Source organism: Myotis lucifugus, unplaced genomic scaffold, assembly GCF_000147115.1.
Source record: "Myotis lucifugus unplaced genomic scaffold, Myoluc2.0 scaffold_160, whole genome shotgun sequence".
NCBI lineage: Eukaryota > Metazoa > Chordata > Mammalia > Chiroptera > Vespertilionidae > Myotis > Myotis lucifugus.
Window position 1 is genome coordinate 2,940,353 of NW_005871208.1, and position 19,230 is coordinate 2,959,582.

Sequence of the window (19,230 nt, forward strand, 5' to 3'; positions counted from 1 at the left end):
TTCTGAGGTGAGTACTATTACCCCAGTCTTACAGATGAGAAAACTAAGGCTCAGAGAGGTTAAGTAACTTTTAGCTAAGATCACACATTTAGTAAGTTTAGAATTTGAACCAGATCTTCTTACTCCAAAGCCTTTTTTTCTCTCTTCTCCATGCCATAAAGTTTAAAAAAGAATTATAATCTAGTTGGTGAGATAAGTCATGTTTCATCTCCTATCTGAAAAGACAACTGAAATTACCAGGTGCTGTGTATGACCAGGGCTAAGTCACTGGTACCAATTTAAGGAGGGAGACATGCGTTTGGGCTGAAGTAATCAGGGAGACCTTCACAGCGAATATGAGATTTGAGTTAAGCCTCAAGGAATGGGTGTCACCTAGGTATAAGTAGAGGAGAGGAAAGGACACTGTGGAAGAGGGAAGCATATGAACCAAAGTATGGAAGTAAGGAAGTAAATTGTAGTTTGGAGAGTGAATAAATTACCCTTGCTATATTGACTGTAGGAAGTGTTTGGGGAAATAAGGTTGTCAACATAAGAAACATTCAAGCCTGTAAAGAATTTTCGTGAGCTTCTTTGAGCCAACCTGTTGACAAATGCCAGGAAGCAGACTCTCAACGGATTGAGATGATGCTCCAGAAAATGGCAGTTTTGCACCTTGTTTTATATATTACAATCAAAAGAGAAGACGTAAGTGGGTTACATGAAATCCATTGGTGATAGATTATGGAGGTGGGAGAAAGCAAAGCGGAGAGACCTCTGGGATTGGATAAAAAGTAAAATGAGCCCTAACCGGTTTGGCTCAGTGGATAGAGCATTGGCCTGCGGACTGAAGGGTCCCAGGTTCGATTCCAGTCAAGGGCATGTACCTTGGTTTCGGGCACATCCCCAGTGGGGAGTGTGCAGGAGGCAGCTGAATCGATGTTTCTCTCTCATCGATGTTTCTAACTATCTCTCTCCCTTCCTCTCTGTAAAAAATCAATAATATAATATTGATTATATAATATAAATATTAATTGAGTGCATTCTGTGTGCTTAGCATTGTGTTAAAAACTAGAGAGGATAAAAAGAAATGTTCCTCGCTTTGAGATAAAGGAAGAAGGGAAAGGAATAATTTTTATTAGTTTATTTGTGACTCCATCAGTCCCTAGGGTAGATAGAGACTTTACACATCAATAATATAATATTGATTTTTTACAGAGAGGAAGGGAGAGAGATAGTTAAAAACATCGATGAGAGAGAAACATCGATTCAGCTGCCTCCTGCACACTCCCCACTGGGGATGTGCCCGAAACCAAGGTACATGCCCTTGACTGGAATCGAACCTGGGACCCTTCAGTCCGCAGGCCAACGCTCTATCCACTGAGCCAAACCGGTTTCAGCAATAAAATATATTTTTAAAAAAAGTAAAATGATAGACACAAGCTTCTTTTACTTCGGTAGGGGCAGGATAGTTAACTGTAAACAATTAACTCAATAACAATGAAGGGATCTGTGGTCTCCACAGAGCAGTGCCTCTGCTTTGAAGGGTTCAGAAAAAGGAAAATTACTTTGACATTCTAAAATGACATGTTATTGTAGATGCAAAAGACAATAGACAGGCTCAGGTAAGGTAAAGATAGACCTTTGTCAGGGAAGATACCTGCCTAGGACTTGACTACTCACTATAAACTGCTTTTAGTTAAAAAAGTTTTAAAATTTAAAAAAAAGTTTTAAAATTGATTTCAGAGAGGAAGGAAGAAGGAGAGAGAGATAGAAACATCAATGATGAGAGAGAACCATTAATTGGCTACCTCCTGCATGGCCTACACTAGGGATCAAGCCCGCAAGCCAGGCATGTGCCCTGACTGGAAATTGAACTGTGACCTCATAGGTCAACCCTCAACCACTGAGACACGCTGGCTGGGTTAAAAAAGTTTCAATTTTGAGACCATCCTTTGTGTTGACTAGTACTTTAGGTCTCTGAATTTGCAAGGCCACCATGTAGCCTGTCTCTTGAGTAGTCAGGTTAGCATGTGGCTCCTTTTTGTCCACAAGGTCAAGACAGTAAATTTGTACTATGGCATATGTGAATGACAAGCTAAAACATTTGTGTTTCCCCCCATAAGTTAGAGCTATGAAGGAGTACCTAGAAAAGGTGATAGTACACCAAAAGTTTAAAACCTGTCATCTAGGAATCCTGACTTTCTGTAGCTTTTGCCAAGCACTTCTCTCCTGGGAATTGTCTCCAGAATGTTGTTTTCTTCTCTACCAGGTGACCCTCAGTATCTTTGAGCTGGCGTCTGCTGCAGGAGTGGGCTGTGACATCGACCCAGCTCTGGTGACTGCCATTGCTAATCTGAAAGCTGGTAAAATTGGGGAAAGGGAGGGCTTGGGCCATATTTTGGGGTGGGAAAATGCCAATGTCAAAGCAGCCTTTTGTTTGGGATTGTGAATTCGGAGAATATAAACTGGTAACTAAGAAAAGACTTAAAGTGTGGTCCCTAATCCTCACAAAATATTTACACAGGCAATTTGGATTTCTAGTTAGAATCCAATCAGCTGACTTGTCAATCAGCTAAAAAGTATTGAGAGTATGTTTGATGCTTAGCAAGTGCTCAAAGGAATTTATAATCTGGTTGGGGAAATAAGATGAATGCAAATGAAATGAGAGAACAGTACACAGTAGTACATAATTTCATGCTGAGTTGTGTGGTATAGCATCTAGTTCCCCAGAGTGATCTTGTGCTCTCCCCTCCCATATAATCACCATGACACTGCTCACTTCTTCCCAGGTCTCCCACTTGTCTCTCATATTTTCCATTACACATTTCCTGTGATTAGCACATTCATACTTATACACACTCAGGACCAAGGGACTGGTTTTAAGCCCTTTTATAATTTCTAGATTGGTCCTCCTTCTTCTCTCCTGGTTTTGATGAGACTCTTGCCTTTCCTTCCTGCCTCTCGATCTCATCACAGGTGACAGAGTGTCCCCAGACTGCTTGTCAGCAGAGCCTTTTGCTAAGAGCTTTGTTCAGTCACCAGAGGAAGCCTCCAAGGACTTAGGCCCCTCATTATAAGTGGAGGCTAATCCTGTCCCCTTCAGCAATAAATGACCTGCCAATAGTGCTTTATAAAGCAGTGGTCACCAGCCGGTGGTCTGTGGACCACTGGTGATTCGTGAGGTCCGAAAGGTTGGTGACCACTTTTATAAAGTACTAGAGGCCCAGTGCATGAGTTTGTGCACTGTTATAAAGTACTAGAGGCCCGGTACACAGAGTTGTGCACCAGTGGGGTCCCTTGGCCTGGCCTGTGCCCTCTTGCAATCTGGGACCCCTCGGAGGATGTCGGACTGCTAGTTTTGGCCCTATCCCCACAGGCACTGGGCCTCTAGTATGCATATAAGATCTTTGGTTAATCTCTCCCCACCCTTTCCCCACCCCCCTTGCCTCTGAGATTCATCAGTCTGTTTCATGTTTCCATGCTTGTGTGTTGAGCGTCTGCCCCCTGGTAGTCAGTGCACATCACAGCTACCGGTCAAACAGTCGAACGGTTGAATGATTGCTTAGGCTTTTATATATATAGATGTTCATAGATATTTCTTATGTGATCCTCAGTAACTCTGTGAAGCAGAACCCCTGTAGAGGAATCAGGAATCCTGATGGCCGACCTTACTTCTACTCTTTTCCTTCTTACCAGATACTTCATCCCTTGAAGAAGAATATAAGGTGGCCTGCCTGCTCTTGATCTTTCTTGCAGTTTCCCTCCCACTCCTTGCCACAGACCCTTCTTCGTTCTATAGCATCGAGAAGGATGGTAAGTAAGGAGTAGGGTTGAGGAACCAGTGCTGTTTAAGTACTGTCCTGGGGCAGGGAGATGAGATGGAGATAGGTATCTATCTGGAAAATACAGACTTCTGGCCCAGGTGTAAAGTTCTATTTCAAAAAGCACTTGAGAATGGACTATCCATAAAAGTCAATTCCAGTGAAATTTCATAGGAATATCCTTCTCCTAATCTCCAGATGCCTTCTATAGGTGTTAAATAGGGGTGGCCCAGACTGAAAACATGAAAACGTCTCAGTTGGTCAGCCTGGGGTGACTCACTTTGTTAATTGCTTCTGTTTCTCTCTCCCTCTATCAATAATAACCTAGGTTACAACAACAATATTCACTGCTTGACCAAAGCCATCATCCAGGTGTCTGCTGCACTCTTCACACTCTACAACAAGAACATTGAAACTCACCTCAAGGAATTTCTGGTGGTGAGTGGGTCTAGGTGATAAAGAATGGAAGGTTGCAAAGTCTGGTGAGAATTGGTTTGACTTAAATCCATAGATGGTTATTGTTGAGCAGGCTTTGGAGTCTAACCTCCCATCTAATTCATTCAGTAAATAGAGGCCACTTTGTGAAAGTTCCCTAGCAGCTAGTGTTTCAGCCTCTGCCCAAATGCTTGCAAAGAGCATTGGTCTAAGAGTCAGAAAAATCTGAGTTCGGGTTCTGGATCTGCCAGTAAGAAGTTGTATGACCTCTGAAGAGCCAAACTTTTGGGGCCTCAGTCTTTTCGCTTATTAAATAGGGCAGGCAGTTAAACTAAATCCACCATTCACTATCTTATCATTAGGATCCTGAGGAGCTTTTTCAAATACAGATTCCTAACCCTTATACCAGTTCTACTGAATTAGAATATCCTAGGGTGAGTCCAGATCTCTGTTTTTATTTTTTATTTTTCTCTCTCTTTTTAATAAAAAATATTCTTTTATTGATTTCAGCAAGAAAGGGAGAGGGAGAAAGGGATAGAAACATCAATGAAGAGAGAGATCATTGATGGCTGCCTCCTGCACACTTCCCTACTGGGGATTGAGCCCGTAACTGGGCATATGCCCTGAGCAGGAATCGAACTGTGACCTCCTGGTTCATAGGTCGATGCTCACCCACTGTCACACCAGCCAGGCCAGGTCTCTGTTTTTAATAAGATCTCCAGGAGATCTGAAGCACAATAAAGTTGGAGAGACACTGAGTTTTATAAGGCCCTTTCCAACTCTAATACTGACAAAAGGACAAACCTTTTCAAATTCTCAAACTTTATCATAAATCAGAACCCCCTGGAAAATTTCTGAATCAGTGAATTAGAGGCAGGGCTGGAAAATTAGCATTTTCAACAAGTTCCCAGGTTATGCTGATGCTGCTCATCCTGGGATCTCACTTTGAGAACCACTGGTCTAGATTATTACTAGGGTCTGGTGCTTACAACCTTAGGCTATGTCCAATTTGTTAAAAAAAATTGTTTTAAAACAAATTTTAGCCAAAGTTAGACTCTCTATAACTATCACCATTGATCTTAGCTTTGCCTCTGAAAAAACACGGAATAAGTATAATCTCTTTCCATTATTAAAAAAGGTCTGGAGTTTTCCATTCTAAATCCTTCATGGAGGAATCACATCCATACATTTCTGATACATGGTCCATTACCCACCGTCTCCTTGAGCATTCTTAGCAATATGGAGCTTATTCATTTACAAGACATGGTCCTGATTGAAGAACCAGGGCCTCATCTGCCTCTTTTCAGGACGAAACACAGTAGGTCATATTCTCTCAGGAATCATACTGTTGTCTTAAGAAGTACATGTCGGGAACTTGGAAGCTTAGTGAGTGAGTCTCTATTTAAACTGAAACAGCCAGTCTGACAGATGGACTCTGAGCATATCTATACTAATAAAAGGGTAGTATACTAATTAGACTGGATGTATTCCGGACGACCATCCGACGTCCTTCCGGACAAAGCCACATGGGCTGCCTGAGGCTTAGGCAAACCATGGATGGTGGCTGCCGCTGCCTAGGGATGGCCTGAGGCTCAGGGAAGCTGGGGATGGCCGCTGCCCAGCCGCCCAGGGCCAGCCCAAGGCTCAGGCAAGCCAGGGATGGCGGCTGTGAGCTCAGGCAAGCCAGGGATGGCGGCTGCCCAGCCGCCCAGGGCCGGCCCGAGGCTCAGGCAAGCTGCTGATGGTAGCTGCCCAGCGGCCTGAGGCTCAGTTAGGGGTGATCAGGCTGGCAGGGGAGCAGTTAGGGGGTGATTAGGCCAGCAGGGGAGCCGTTAGGGGCATCAGACTGGCAGAGAGGCGATTAGGGGTGATCAGGCAGGCAGGTAGGTAAGTGGTTAGGACCCAGCTGTCCTGGATTATGAGGGGTCCCGGATTGGAGAGGGTGAAGGCCGGGCTGAGGGACACCCCTCCGTGCATGAATTTCATGCACCAGGCCTCTAGTTAGATATAAAGAGGACTTACACCAGATCTCTATGTTTCCCTTTTACCCTTTTTGTTTGCTAAATGCAGGAAATCTGAGTCTGGGGTACAATTAATCATGTTTATCCCCCCCCCCCCCCACACACACACACACACTTCTTTGACTTGCTGGGGATCCAGAGGTGAATGGAGAGGACAGATATTCGGGAGTTGACAGGAGGAGAATAACAAGCGGACTGTGTCTGAATCAGAGGCCAGGCTCTGTCTCTAGTCTGGTGGGGAGTCAGCTGTAAACAGCCGATGACAGTGGTGTCTGGAGGCTGCCTAGGAAAAGAGATGAATCTCCTGGCATACAGCATTACCTGCCTTTGTTCTAGGTTCTTCCCTCCCCCTTGCATCTCTCCCCCAGACCCCCTCCTGTTGTCCACACTGGCTGGCTTACAGGCCACGTGCATCTCTAAAACCTAGGGAATTCGCCGCTTTTCCACCCTAAGATTCCAGGAACATTCCAGCCCTTCTTAACTTTTCTCCTTGATCTTTTAACTTCCTGTAGCCTGAGGCTGTCCTACTCTGACCTCCATAAGAAACTGCTTCCCTTACAAACTCTTCCCTTACAGGTGGCTTCCGTCAGCCTCCTGCAGCTGGGCCAGGAGACTGACAAGATTAAAACCAGAAATCGGGAATCCATTTCTCTGCTCATGCGCTTGGTATGTATCTGGTTTAAGTTGCTCTGGTGAAAGAGAAAGGAGAGCTAGAGGGTCTTTTGGTTCCTGGTATTGTCATCACTCAAAAGCATTAACTAAGAATTTAATTCTGCCTGATCCTCTGGGTCTAGGTTTCATATTCTGATTAACATTCTAGACTTGTCCTGTAATCTCAAGGTAGAGTCTTCAAGGACTTCTCTGCAGGACTGGGCCTTCCTGGCCCTTTTTCTGCAATGTGCTAGAGTCTGACCTGGTGGGGCAGCTGTGTCCCTCCGCCATAACTACTTTCCCAGTGCACATTTGGCTTTACTTGACCACTTCCTACCACCTAATTTCTTGTCCTTAAGAGTATTATGAAGAGGGTGCTGAATAGCACCGAGCTGAACTGGGGGAGGGGGAGGAGGGCTCTGAGGAGGAAGGGCTCTTAGATGAAAAGCTATAAGGCTGGGAGCCAGGGGAGCCAGGCATTAGGCAGCTCCTGCTATCTCTTCTTTCTTCACAAGCTGTGCGCTTTTCCCTGCTTTGGCAGAAAGTTCTGGGAACTCTGACTCAGTTAATTTTTTGAAAATCTTTTCCCCATGATCCTGTTTCCCTCCTCAACACACTTACTCATTGTTTTGCTCAAAAAGTCCAATTCTCCAGGTTAGTACTGCACTTAGCTGTGGAGGAGGGGTTCCTGCCCTGGGCCCTGTGTGTAAGAGGCCCTCCTCTGGCCTATGGGGAGAGGATATGCCCACCTGGAGGTTGAAATATTGACTAGTATACTAGTAGTTTATTTGATTTATTTAGTCATATGGTATGTGGCCTTCCATTTGGACTCTTGGCCCAGGACCACAAATGTTAGGAGCAGGCATACCTGGGACTGCCCCTGGTTTCCTTTAAATATATGGGCACTGAGTGGTATCCATATCTCGGTTTCTCCTGCTACCAAAGGCCTAGGTTGGACTGATTAAGGATTGTGATGGAGAAAAGAATGGACATGAGGTTATGTGTGTGGCAGTGTGTATGGTGAGGGGTGAGAGGACAGAGGAGGCAAATGAGGGCAAATGCTAGTATTGTGCTAGAGAGAGCACCATTTTTGGAGCAAGTTAATTAACCTGTGTGAGACTGATTCTTTGTCCATAAAAGTGGACAATAACTTTTATGTTAGAGTGGTTAGTATTCATGAAATAATATATGTGAAAGTGCTTAGTATATAATCGATGCTCAAGAAATGTTAGTTCCCTCTCTCTGCTGTTCATTTTAGTTTCTGGATGGTTAAGCATGTCTCTTCATTTTCTCAGGCAGTTTTCACCTCTGTAGGATTGGAGGTGATTCTGTATTGCCACCCAGCCTGACCTCTTCCTTCTGCTTTGCTCCCTCCTCCCCCACCAGCCCCAAAGTGTGAGGAGGCGGCTGCCCCTTGTGGCATTGCAGTGAGGCCTGCAGAGTGGCAGGAACAGAGAGCTAGGTCCTAAGCAGGCGCTTTTTATTGGAGGGAGTGACAGAGGGACTAGCTGCTGCAAAGCAATTTAAATGCAAATGTTTCCACAGAGCAATTGGAAATTACTGAAGGGGAAGGAGCTGTATTCTGATATAAAAGGCTACTCATGTGGCCCCAAATCCTCGTCAGGCACTTCTCTCCCCCGGGGTCTTTCTGTCTTGGCTGTCAAGTCTGGGCAGTTCCCACCCCAGTATTGCCAACATGTTCCTGGGTTTCACAGGGGAAAGAGATGACTCAGTCATAGACTCGTGGAATCTTAGATGTCAGAATGAGGCCAGATCCTGGCAAATAGTCCAGTCCTTCCAATTCATAGGTGAGGAAACCGAGGACAGGGAGAGAAAGATGACATTCAAGGTCTCCCCCAAGATATACAGGCAGATTTGGGACTACAAGTTTCTTGGCCTTCATTCTAGGGCTGTTTCCACTACTATGAATCTCTTCCAGTCAGGAGCCCTGTTATTTTCTGTGCTTAATGGAGCAAAGAATAGGAAGTCTTGGGCCAGTGAATCCTTCTTGAAGCTGTCACTCATTTCCCGGTACCCGAGGGTTGTATCCTGGAATAGAGATCTGATCTCTGTCTGGCTTAAGGTTTCAAAGTCTTGCCTAGCAAAAAATTCTTTCCTTTATCCAACCTAAGACCAGAGCCACAGTGTTACTGGCAGATTTCCTCCCCTCAGCCTGCAACGTCTGCTCTTCTGGGGCTGTTGTGTGTATTGTGTGTGCATGTGCTCGAGAATAGCAGGACCTTACACATTTTAATGCCTGAAAAGGACTTCAGAGAGAGAAGCAGGTTAGAGTAGATATGGTAGGTTCTCTTTTCTGAGTGAATTTTCAGGACTTGAAACGCCAGCCATATTGGGGAGGCCCCATCTGTGTGAATTGCCAGAGGATATGGGACACTTCTCTCCAGAGTGTGTCTTTTAGTCCCAAACCTCTTGATGAGGAGAGTACTGAAGGAAAGACATCCTGTTCCTTTCTCAGAGGCAGGGACCCTCCAGCCCAAGGCTAAGTTGAACAGCTCTTGGCTAATATGCCCTCCTACCCTGTCTTATCCAGGCATCTTGATCTATCTTTCTGCTTGGCTGTGGGGGCTGCTGGGATTATTACCACAGTACATAAGCTTCTAATTAAACTAATTAATCATGCCCGCTCCTTTATGCAGCATCCTTACTGCTCCACAAGCACTGCACTGAGGGCGGGAGGACACTGAGGCCCAGCACAAGAGGACCGTTGGGGATTCCAGGCCCCCCTTTCTTGGCCTGAAATAGCCATTGTTTCTTTCTCTGCCAAGCTTTGTCATGACCACTTACTCATCCTTACCTGCATCTGTGCTGCCCACCTACATATGCTTTGGTATCCAGAACAGGAGAGAATGGGTTTTTCTGCCACAAGGGAAGCGTTTCTTTCCTGCCTTCTGTTTCGGAGCCTTTCATATAACCTTGAGGAGGGGACAGGGGCCATTATAATGGAGGTGAAGAGGCCACATTACTTTCCTAGAGCTGAACCAAGTGGGGGAGACAAGGGAGTGTGACTTGGAACCCTGTTCACTGTAACTGGGAGGGCCTCAGAGGGCCCAGGGGACTGAATGAAGAGGAACAGGTGTCACAGAGGTATGCCCTACCTGAGGTTCTCATCTCTTGGCCCCTTCTCTTCCAGGTGGTGGAGGAGTCCTCCTTTCTGACCCTGGACATGCTGGAGTCCTGTTTCCCTTATGTCCTGCTTCGAAATGCCTATCGGGAGGTTTCTCGAGCCTACCACCTGAACCGAGTGTTGACCAATGCCCACTGAAGGGCCCTTTGGACCTGCCTATACCCATGCCATACTGGAAGCTGTGGGCATTTTCTCAAGGGGTGGGGAAATGGTGGGGTCTGGAGCCAGAGCAGATGAGCAGGCATATGGATGAACAGTCCAGGGCTGAGAAATCATCGAGAAGTGGGGCAGGCTGGGGGAATGGAGGACAGTTAGTAGGGGCATGGGGCCAAGAGTGTGAATTTTTACAATGAAAAAACGAGTACAAATATATTTCTGTTTCCTGGTGAGTAGAGCTTGAACTCTGACTGGCATGGGTCTCTCCGACGACCTTCATCACTATTGTAGGATAATGCGGGCGGACGGAGATGATCAATCATCATATTAAACCATAATGAGCTTATAATCCTCCCACTGGAGCTGCTATTGTCTCCTGCACATTCATTAGGACGATTATCTCCTCTCTTCTTTTCCCAAACATGTTCAGCAAATATTCAGTCTGTTCCTACTACAAAGTCATAGCGAAGGAACCCCTCTTTTCCTTTGTGGGGTCACTTTTAGGAGACATAGGTCTCTTCCTCTGCCTCCAGCTCCCCTGCCTACACGAGCAATGAGAGATATTCACTACCCCCCAAATTTTTCACCTGCCCCACACACTTTGTGGGTAACAAGTAAGTTCTCCCATCTGCTTAATTTTCACCCCTCCTGACATCACCAAAACCCAGAGCAGAGGGTCAGTCTAGGTAGTTCTAGGTCACATGACAACAAATTGGATCAGAGTCACGTGGTTTCCTTCCTGGACCATTTGGAGTACTCTTCCTCCTATCTGGAGGGACTGATTTAACCCAAATCCCCTTGTCATCTTGGGTACAGCTGTTGCTCCAGGCAGGGATTTCTCTTCTACATCTTAAATTTCACAGACCTCATTAGGTTATAGAGCCCGTAGAGTGGGTATACTTGAGGGAGTACAAGCTGTTTCAACTTAGCCCTTTTCTGCACTAATTAGAATTTCAAGTGTCACAAAGCCTGGGGCGTTCAAGATAGCACTAAACTAGATTTGGTTAACCCCATGGCAGGAAACACTGGCCTCCATTGCATCACTTCTGTGCACCCACTGCCAGGGAGGCTGGAGCAACAGATCATAGATGTCACAGGTGTAGAGTGGTTGGAATGGCAAATAATTAACTAGTTGATTAATCAGGGTCCTGTTCAGACTTCCCCGATAAAAGGGAAGCAATTATTGATTTTCAGCAAAACCATCTGGCTTTTATTAAAGCTATTGAATAGCTGTTTTTGGACTTTGTATGCATGTTTGATTTTTATTTCTCGAGACCCAGGCTTAGTCCATACTTTTAAAACTTGGCACCCATAATCAGTACCCCAGTTTTTCTTAGCAACAACTGCCTGCTCTTTAGGATAGAAGCAACAGCGGATCCTGCTTCCTGCCTCAGCAAGTTGTCCTTCCTTGCAGCGGAAAGGACATTATGTTCTAAGGCAGCGGTTCTCAACCTGTGAGTCGCAACCTCTTTGGCGGTCGAACGACCCTTTCACAGGGGTCGCCTAAGACCATCCTGCATATCAGATATTTACATTACTATTCATAACAGTAGCATCATTACAGTTATGAAGTAGCAATGAAAATAATTTTATGGTTGGGTCACAACATGAGGAACTGTATTTAAAGGGCCAGAAGGTTGAGAACCACTGTAGGAGTGATTCAGGGTCAGGCCTCCTGAGACTGAGGGCAAAGTTGATGAGGAAGAGAAGGCTCAAAAGTATCTGAACAACCTCTCTTACACACATGTCTCTGCTGGGGTCACCATCTTGAGGAGATGGAGACCCCCTTTTCATCTACATGTGGAACTGCTTAAAAGGAGCCTCCCAGAGGACCAAACACAAATTGCTGCAGAGGAATAGAGGGTAGACATAATATCTTTTATTTTTTTAAATTAAAAATTATATTGAGCCATGCCAGCGTGGCTCAATGTTGAGCATCAACCTATGTACCAGGAGGTCGCAGTTAGTTACCTGGTCAGGGCACACGCCCAGTGGGCGGGGTGGGGGTGGGGGGCACACGCGTTTAGGAGGCAGCCAATCAATTGTTCTCTCTCATCATTGATGTTTCTCTCTCCCTCTCCCTTTCTCTCTGAAATCAATAAAAATATATTTTAAAAAATTATATTGAAATAGTTAACCCAATGAACTAATGCAGAGAGATCCTGTGTATCTTTACCAGTTTCCCTCAATGGTAACATTTTTCAAAAACGATAGAATACTATCATAACCAGGATATTGGCAGTGACACCATCCACTGAGCTTATTCAGATCTCCCCAGCTTTACCCATTTCTCTCTGTGTGTATGTATTTAGTTCTGTACAGCTGTCTCACGTGTAGGTTCGTGTATCCACCACCTCGATCAAGATACAGAACAGATCCAACACCACAAGGATCCCTCATGTTGCTCTTTTATAACAACACCCACTTCCCTCCTGCAGCCTCTTCCCCTTCCCGGACCCTTGGCAACACAAATCTTTCCCCTTTTCAAAAATGTCATTTGTCATCATATCTCTTTATAAACATATAATTACACATACATTTTCCTACCACATATACTTTTTCAAAGTGTTCTTGCATCCTTAGGATATGTCTGCAAGTAGCCAGGGGAGGCTTCCTGATTTCAGGCCGGTAAACAGACTCGGAGATGTTAAGTGACTTAATGAAGGTCATGGTTAGCCGTACATCTAGACCTGGGAGCTGAGTCTGATACTCAGTCCTAGACCTTTTCTCCCTGTCCAGACTGCCTCTTATTCTGGGAAGACTTAGTTGTTAGCATCCAGAGACCCTAGAACAAGCAAACATAGGAGAAGGTTAGGACAAGATGGCCGTAACCTCTGGAAACAAAAGATGAATGCCTAGAGCTAACAGGACCTCTCAGCACTGTAGGCAGTTTGCTTTCCAGAAAGACCAGGATGGTCTCTGACCCTTTGCAGCCTAGGACACAATCAACTGTGAACTGCTTTCTGCTCTCAGATCCCAGCTTGCTTTGTTCAGGCCTAAAAGGAACTGAGGCATGAGTATCCGGGAGAAATTCTGACCTTGATTGCTTGTCTTGCAGGCAGAGTAGGCTGTAGCCTCAGCGTTTTCATTAGTGCAGTGTTTTCATTACAATCTCCATTAACTTGTTTGCAGCAATGAGAGGGAATTATCCTTCCTACCAGGCCTGTTGGTGAGATGCTTGCAGAGGAGCTCCCATTCCTTTGGGCATTAAAGACACGATGGTGTTCAGTCCATTGGGCAGGTGAGGGCAGCCTCTAAATGCAGTGGGTCTGCGGCCTGGACAAGGGGGTTTATCTTTGGCACTCTGCCCAGGAGGTAGAGAACAGCTGCGGTTTGAGCTGTACCCGGGAGAGGGAGATCCCAGCTCAAGTCAAGACTTCCTTAACCTTAGGTCCTCATGCCTGTATCAGTTCTTCTCCAACAAAGTTTCACTTTGAGAAGAAGCTGGCACATGGTTGAGATGCACTCACGAGGTTGGGGGAAGAGTGTTCTTCCAGTCCTCCTCCCCACAGGGCCTCCTGCCCCTCCTAAGTACCTGTCATCAAAGGAGATGAAGATGAATCCCCCCGCAGCCCCCACACTTCAAGGAGTTGTCAAGCACTCTCCCTCCCACCTGCACAGGGAGCTGGAGCAGCAGGCCACCTTGCAGGTTGAGGAAGTGAGAAGTTAACTTGAGCTGAGTTTGCAGCTCTGGAGAGATTGAGGAGCAGGCTTTTCTTTTGTCACTTTGGAAGGAGAGGATTGTGAGGGCTCCCCTTGAAATAGCATTCCCGTAGGAGGCAGATCACATCCATCCGTCACCACTGCCAAAATGTCATTTTTGGTTTCTATCAAACTCAAAGCTTGTTGGGAGGGATTGTGGGTTAGGGGAGCGAGGAGGCACGGTCTCCAAGGGGCAGGGGCAGGGGCAGGAGCAGTTTGTAAGCGGAAAAGGAGAGGAAGGAGGTTGGGCAGAGGAGTCTGGGAAAAGTGGGGGCAGGGGACAGGAGGAAAAGACAGGGAGAGAAGAATAGCAGGACTTTTAAGCCTATGAATGGAACATATATATATATCTTGTCTAGAGCAGTGGTTCTCAACCTTCCTAATGCCGCGACCCTTTAATACAGTTCCTCATGTTGTGGTGACCCCCAATTTCATTGTTACAAATTGAACATAATTAAAGCATAGTGATTAATCACAAAAACAATATGTAATTATATATGTGTTTTCCGATGGTCTTAGGTGACCCCTGTGAAAGGGTCGTTCGACCCCCAAAGGGGTCGCTACCTACAGGTTGAGAACCGCTGGTCTAGAGGGAGGGTAAGACAGAAATGGGATTGGATTGCAAGAGCAATGAGGTTGAGGTTAGACACCAGGAATGGTGACTAGAGAAAGAGAAAGAGCCACAGGATGGAAAAGCACTAGAAAAAAGTTGGGAGACTTGACCCAGGCTTTGTTGCTTACTCTCTGTGGGACCGCATAATTTTTCTGGGCTTAGTTTTCCCATTTGTTAAATGAAGGTTAGATGGAGTCTAAAGTCTCTTTTACAAGTGACTTTTAAAATAATTATATTTTTATTGATTTCAGAGAGGAAGGGAGAGGAAGAGATAGATAGAGACATCAATGATGAGAGAGAATCACTGATCAGCTGCCTCCTGCATGCCACACACTGGGGATCAAGCCCCCAAACACCCAACCCAGGCATGTGCCCTGACCAGGAATTGAACGGTGACCTCCAGCTTCATAGGTCGATGCTCAACCACTGAGCCATGCTGGCAGGGCTACAAATAACTTTTGGGGGTGTGTGAATTTTTCTTTTCTTAAAATGGGTTAGAAGATGGGGACCTGGGAGAGCAGGGGTGGGATATACCTCTGTGTTGACGTGAAAATACCTGCATAATTTGGGATTCTCTTTAGTTCTAATCCTAATTTTCTTTTCTTGTTAATCCTCACCTGAGGATATTTCTTCCATTGATTTTTAGAGAGAGTGGGGGGAGAAAGAGAGAGAGAGAGAGAGAGAGAGAGAGAGAGAGAAAGAGAGAGAGAGAGAGAGAAACATACATGTGAGAGAGACACATGGATTGATTGCCTCCCCCATGCACCCCAACTGGGGCCGGGGATTGAACCTGCAACCCAGGTAGTGCCCCAGAGATCCTTCAATATGCCGGCTGATGCTGTAACTACTGAAACACACTGGCCAGGGCGCCAGCCCATTCTTTTTCAATTGATAAGGACGGCAATTACTCTCAAATTTTGAGAATTGGATTGTGTAGGAGTCTGACTGGGATCTCAGATGCAGCTATGTCTTGGCTGGCACTGTTCCTGGCAAGGAGGGGAAGGGTGTGTGTGTGTGATGAAGTTAGATGGACAGAGAGGGGGGAGTCCCAGTATTCTTTCAGAGTTTTCTCCATCTCTGACTCTGCCATCTCCTGCTGTCTCTGTACTTTTGGGAGCTGGTTCTGCTGATACTTTTCAGTCCTGCCAGACCTGAAGGCCTGGCCTAACCTAATTGCCTAAAAGGCAGTTCTTGAATGTTGGGAGTCTTCACCCTGTCACTTCACTTCTGTTTCTTTTTTCTTTTCTTTTTTCTACTCCATTACTTGGGAAGTGGGGAGCCTCCACCTGATATTTAGAATGGAGTAAATATCTTCTCCTGATTACCCCTCCTTCCAATCTCCAGAGTTCTTGGAATTAAAACTCACACCCTGGGATCCTGGACTAGTTAGTGCATACATCTCCACCTTCTGTTTCCATAGGATTTCCCCCAATGCCAAAGCAGGCGGTCATTAAGGGGAACAATTCTTTTTTTTTTTTAAATTAAATCTTTATGGTTCAGATTACATTGGTTCCTCTTTTTTCTCACCATAACTCCCCTCCACCCAGTTCCCACCCCACACTCTGCCCTCACTCCCCACCCACTGTCCTCATCCATAGGTGCACGATTATTGTCCAATCTCTTCCCGCACCCCCTACACCTCTTTCCCCCCCAAGAATAGTCAGTCCATTCCCTTTCTATGTCCCTGATTCTATTATAATCACCAGTTCATACTGTTCATCAGATTATTTATTCACTTGATTTTTAGATTCACTTGTTGATAGATGTGTATGTGTTGTTCATAATTTGTATCTTTACCTTTTTCTTCTTCTTCCTCTTCTTAAAGGATACCTTTCAGCATTTCATATAATACTGGTTTGGTGGTGATGAACTCCTTTAGCTTTTTCTTATCTGTGAAGCTCTTTATCTGACCTTCACTTCTGAATGATAGCTTTGCTGGATAAAGTAATCTTGGTTGTAGGTTCTTGGCATTCATCACTTTGAATATTTTTTGCCACTCCCTTCTGGCCTGCAAAGTTTCTGTTGAGAAATCAGCTGACAGTCGTATGGGTATTCCCTTGTAGGTAACTGAGTTTCTTTCTCTTGCTGCTTTTAGGATTCTCTCTTTGTCTTTTGCTTGTGGCATTTTAATTCTGATGTGTCTTGGTGTGGTCCTCTTTGGATTCCTTTTGTTTGGGGTTCTCTGCGCTTCCTGGACTTGTAAGTCTATTTCTTTCACCAGGTAGGGGAAGTTTTCTGACATTATTTCTTCAAATAGGTTTTCAATATCTTGCTCTCTCTCATCTTCTGGCACCCCTATAATTCGGATGTTGGTACGCTTGAAGTTGTCCCAGAGGCTCCTTACACTATCTTCGTATTTTTGGATTCTTTTTTCATTTTGCTTTTCTGGTTGGGTGTTTTTTGCTTCTTCGCATTTCAAATCTTTGACTTGATTCTTGCGATCCTCTGGTCTGCTGTTGGGAGTCTGTATAAGATTCTTTATTTCAGTCAGTGTATGCTTAATTTCTAGTTGGTCCTTTATCACAACATCGAGGGTCTCACTAGATTTCTTGAAGATCTCACTACATTTATAGGCGGTCTCACCAGTCTTTTCGAGGGTCTTACTAAATTTATCGGCGGCTTCTAGACAGTTCTTGAGAGACCTTAAAAGTGTGGTTTTGAACTCTATATCCAGCAGTTTGCTTTCCTCCATTTCTGTCATTTGTGTCCTGTTTCTTTGTCTTGGCATTTTTTGTGCTTCACTGTGTCGATAGAGTGGCTTTCTGTGCTAAGTGTCCCAATTACCTGACGTAGACACTCCTGGTGCACCCCCTTGTGGGCTGTGTTCACAGTCTTGTAGTTAAGCCTTGATTGTTGTATGTAAAGCTGGGAGGATTTGACCTCCAGGCCAATTGGCTGTGAGAATCAGCTGTGTCTACGGTGGGAGAACTTCTGTGCTGAAGACACCCTTATGGGGCAAGACTTGCTTTAGTGGGGCTTTGGTGCTCACTGAGTCTGCCCCCTGAGTGTGTCCCTTATAGATCTGAGTAGTTGTAATTGGATGGTCCCACTCTGACCACTGGGTACACTGGCTCTTGGATCTAAGGAGGTGCTAATCTAGCCTTTACCTAAGGCTACCCAGCAGAAGGCAGCTGTAAAGCAATGCAAGTTGCCCTGGGGCCTTGGAGCAACTGCAGTTTGTTATTTTCAGATTACAAAGGGCCAGGACTTTCATATGCAAAAGCCTCCGTGCACAGCTTGGGCGGGGCGGGGTCCCAGGGGATCAACAGGGCAGGCTGAGTGCGTCAGCAGTATGGCTGCTCTCAGTCTTGCCTTCAGAGGTCCTGGCAATCGCCGAGAGTGCCTCCGAGAGAAAGCTGCCCTCGAGTTCCGACTGATGCCAGACAGTCCCGTTTCTCTCGTGTGAGTCTGGGTCCCCAAAGACTCGCCCGGAACTGGAGCTCAGAGCCTGAGACTCCCTCCCAATTGAAAAAGACAATCGTGTCCTCAGCCTCCAGCCCTCTCCGCATGCACCACCACACCTTTGTATTTACTTCAGCACCGCACCTTCTCTGAGTCTCAGTGTGCTTTTCTCTTTCCTTCTAGTTGTAGAAATTCCACTCAGCCAGCCTTCCTGTGGTTCTGGATGATGTCCGTTATGTCTTTTAGTTGTATTTTTGAAGTGGTTGTGCGAGGCAGCAAACTCCGGTATTTACCTATGCCGCCATCTTGGTTTCTCAAGGGGAAGGATTCTAAGGAATGCTGAGGTAGTTCCTGCCAGAGTCCAGAGTAAGGACTCAGTTTGATGGAAGAGGCTTTGTCCTGTTACAAAGTCTTGAGTTCAAATTCCAGGTCCTGCTTCCTAAAAGTGTTGTGATCAGCCAGGCTGTTTTGTGCTGGGCCCCCAGCCACTAGATTTCTTTCACTGAAGACAGAGTAAGAGGAAATAATCTGGAAAGGCTACAGCAGGGGTTGAGATGAACGATTGGGAGTGATTTCCTGGCCCTGAGGGAGTTATATTTAACCAAAAGAAGATGTGGTGCTGTCTGCGCTGGTAGATACTCTCTGGAAAGCTTTAAACTTTGGAGAAACTTCCGCGGCCAGGAGGGAAGTTAGACACCAGCAGGAAGGCCACAGCGAGGAGGACATGTCAGGAAGACCAAGCAAATGGAAAAAAGCTAACCGCAAAAAGGAGTGGGATACCATGCAACTCAGAGCAGACCCTGAACTTTTCCTTTCAAAGGCTGGAGCCCAAAGGGAGCCTGGTCTGGGGCTGGGTTCTGATGGTGGTGGCTTCACTCAGCCAGAGTGCCAGGCCACACCCCCCCTCCCAAGGCAGAGAGAGGCGGACTCCAGTCCCGACCCCCCCTCTCACACGGGACGCTAGGCACATGTGAATACATGAAACCCACACGCACGTACACAGAAACTCAAAACGCACAACAAGAGGACCCACGCAGCACCCACAGCGAAGTCCTGCCGCCGCCGCCGGCGATGCGCTGGGTAAACACGCACTTACATCCCCCCGCGGCGGGCACGCACAGCCGCTTATCCCGGGCGCGGGGTGCGCGCGCCCGCCCTCGGGCGCTTTTGTCTCTGTGAGCCCCCGGCTTCCAATCGTTCCCCTGGGAGGAGTGGCTGCCAGGAGTGAGAGACGAGCGGGCAGGCCGACGAGAAGGGAGAGGAGCAGAGGGCGGGGGAACCGGCCGGGGGAGGAGGGGAGACCGA

The 19,230-nt window shown here is 46.2% G+C and overlaps 1 protein-coding gene across 1 annotated transcript in view; it reads left to right on the forward strand.

Moving 5' to 3' along the window:
* The window catches only part of NCKAP1L (NCK associated protein 1 like), a 44,144-nt gene extending 32,695 nt beyond the window's left edge, over window positions 1-11,449 (forward strand). The window contains exons 27-31 of the mRNA XM_006095812.2: window positions 2,249-2,342; window positions 3,676-3,792; window positions 4,129-4,238; window positions 6,833-6,922; window positions 10,059-11,449. Of these exons, the coding sequence (XP_006095874.1) occupies window positions 2,249-2,342; window positions 3,676-3,792; window positions 4,129-4,238; window positions 6,833-6,922; window positions 10,059-10,190 (543 nt within the window). The 3' untranslated portion in view covers window positions 10,191-11,449. The remainder of the gene's footprint in view (window positions 1-2,248; window positions 2,343-3,675; window positions 3,793-4,128; window positions 4,239-6,832; window positions 6,923-10,058) is intronic.
* The last annotated feature ends 7,781 nt before the right edge of the window (window positions 11,450-19,230 follow it).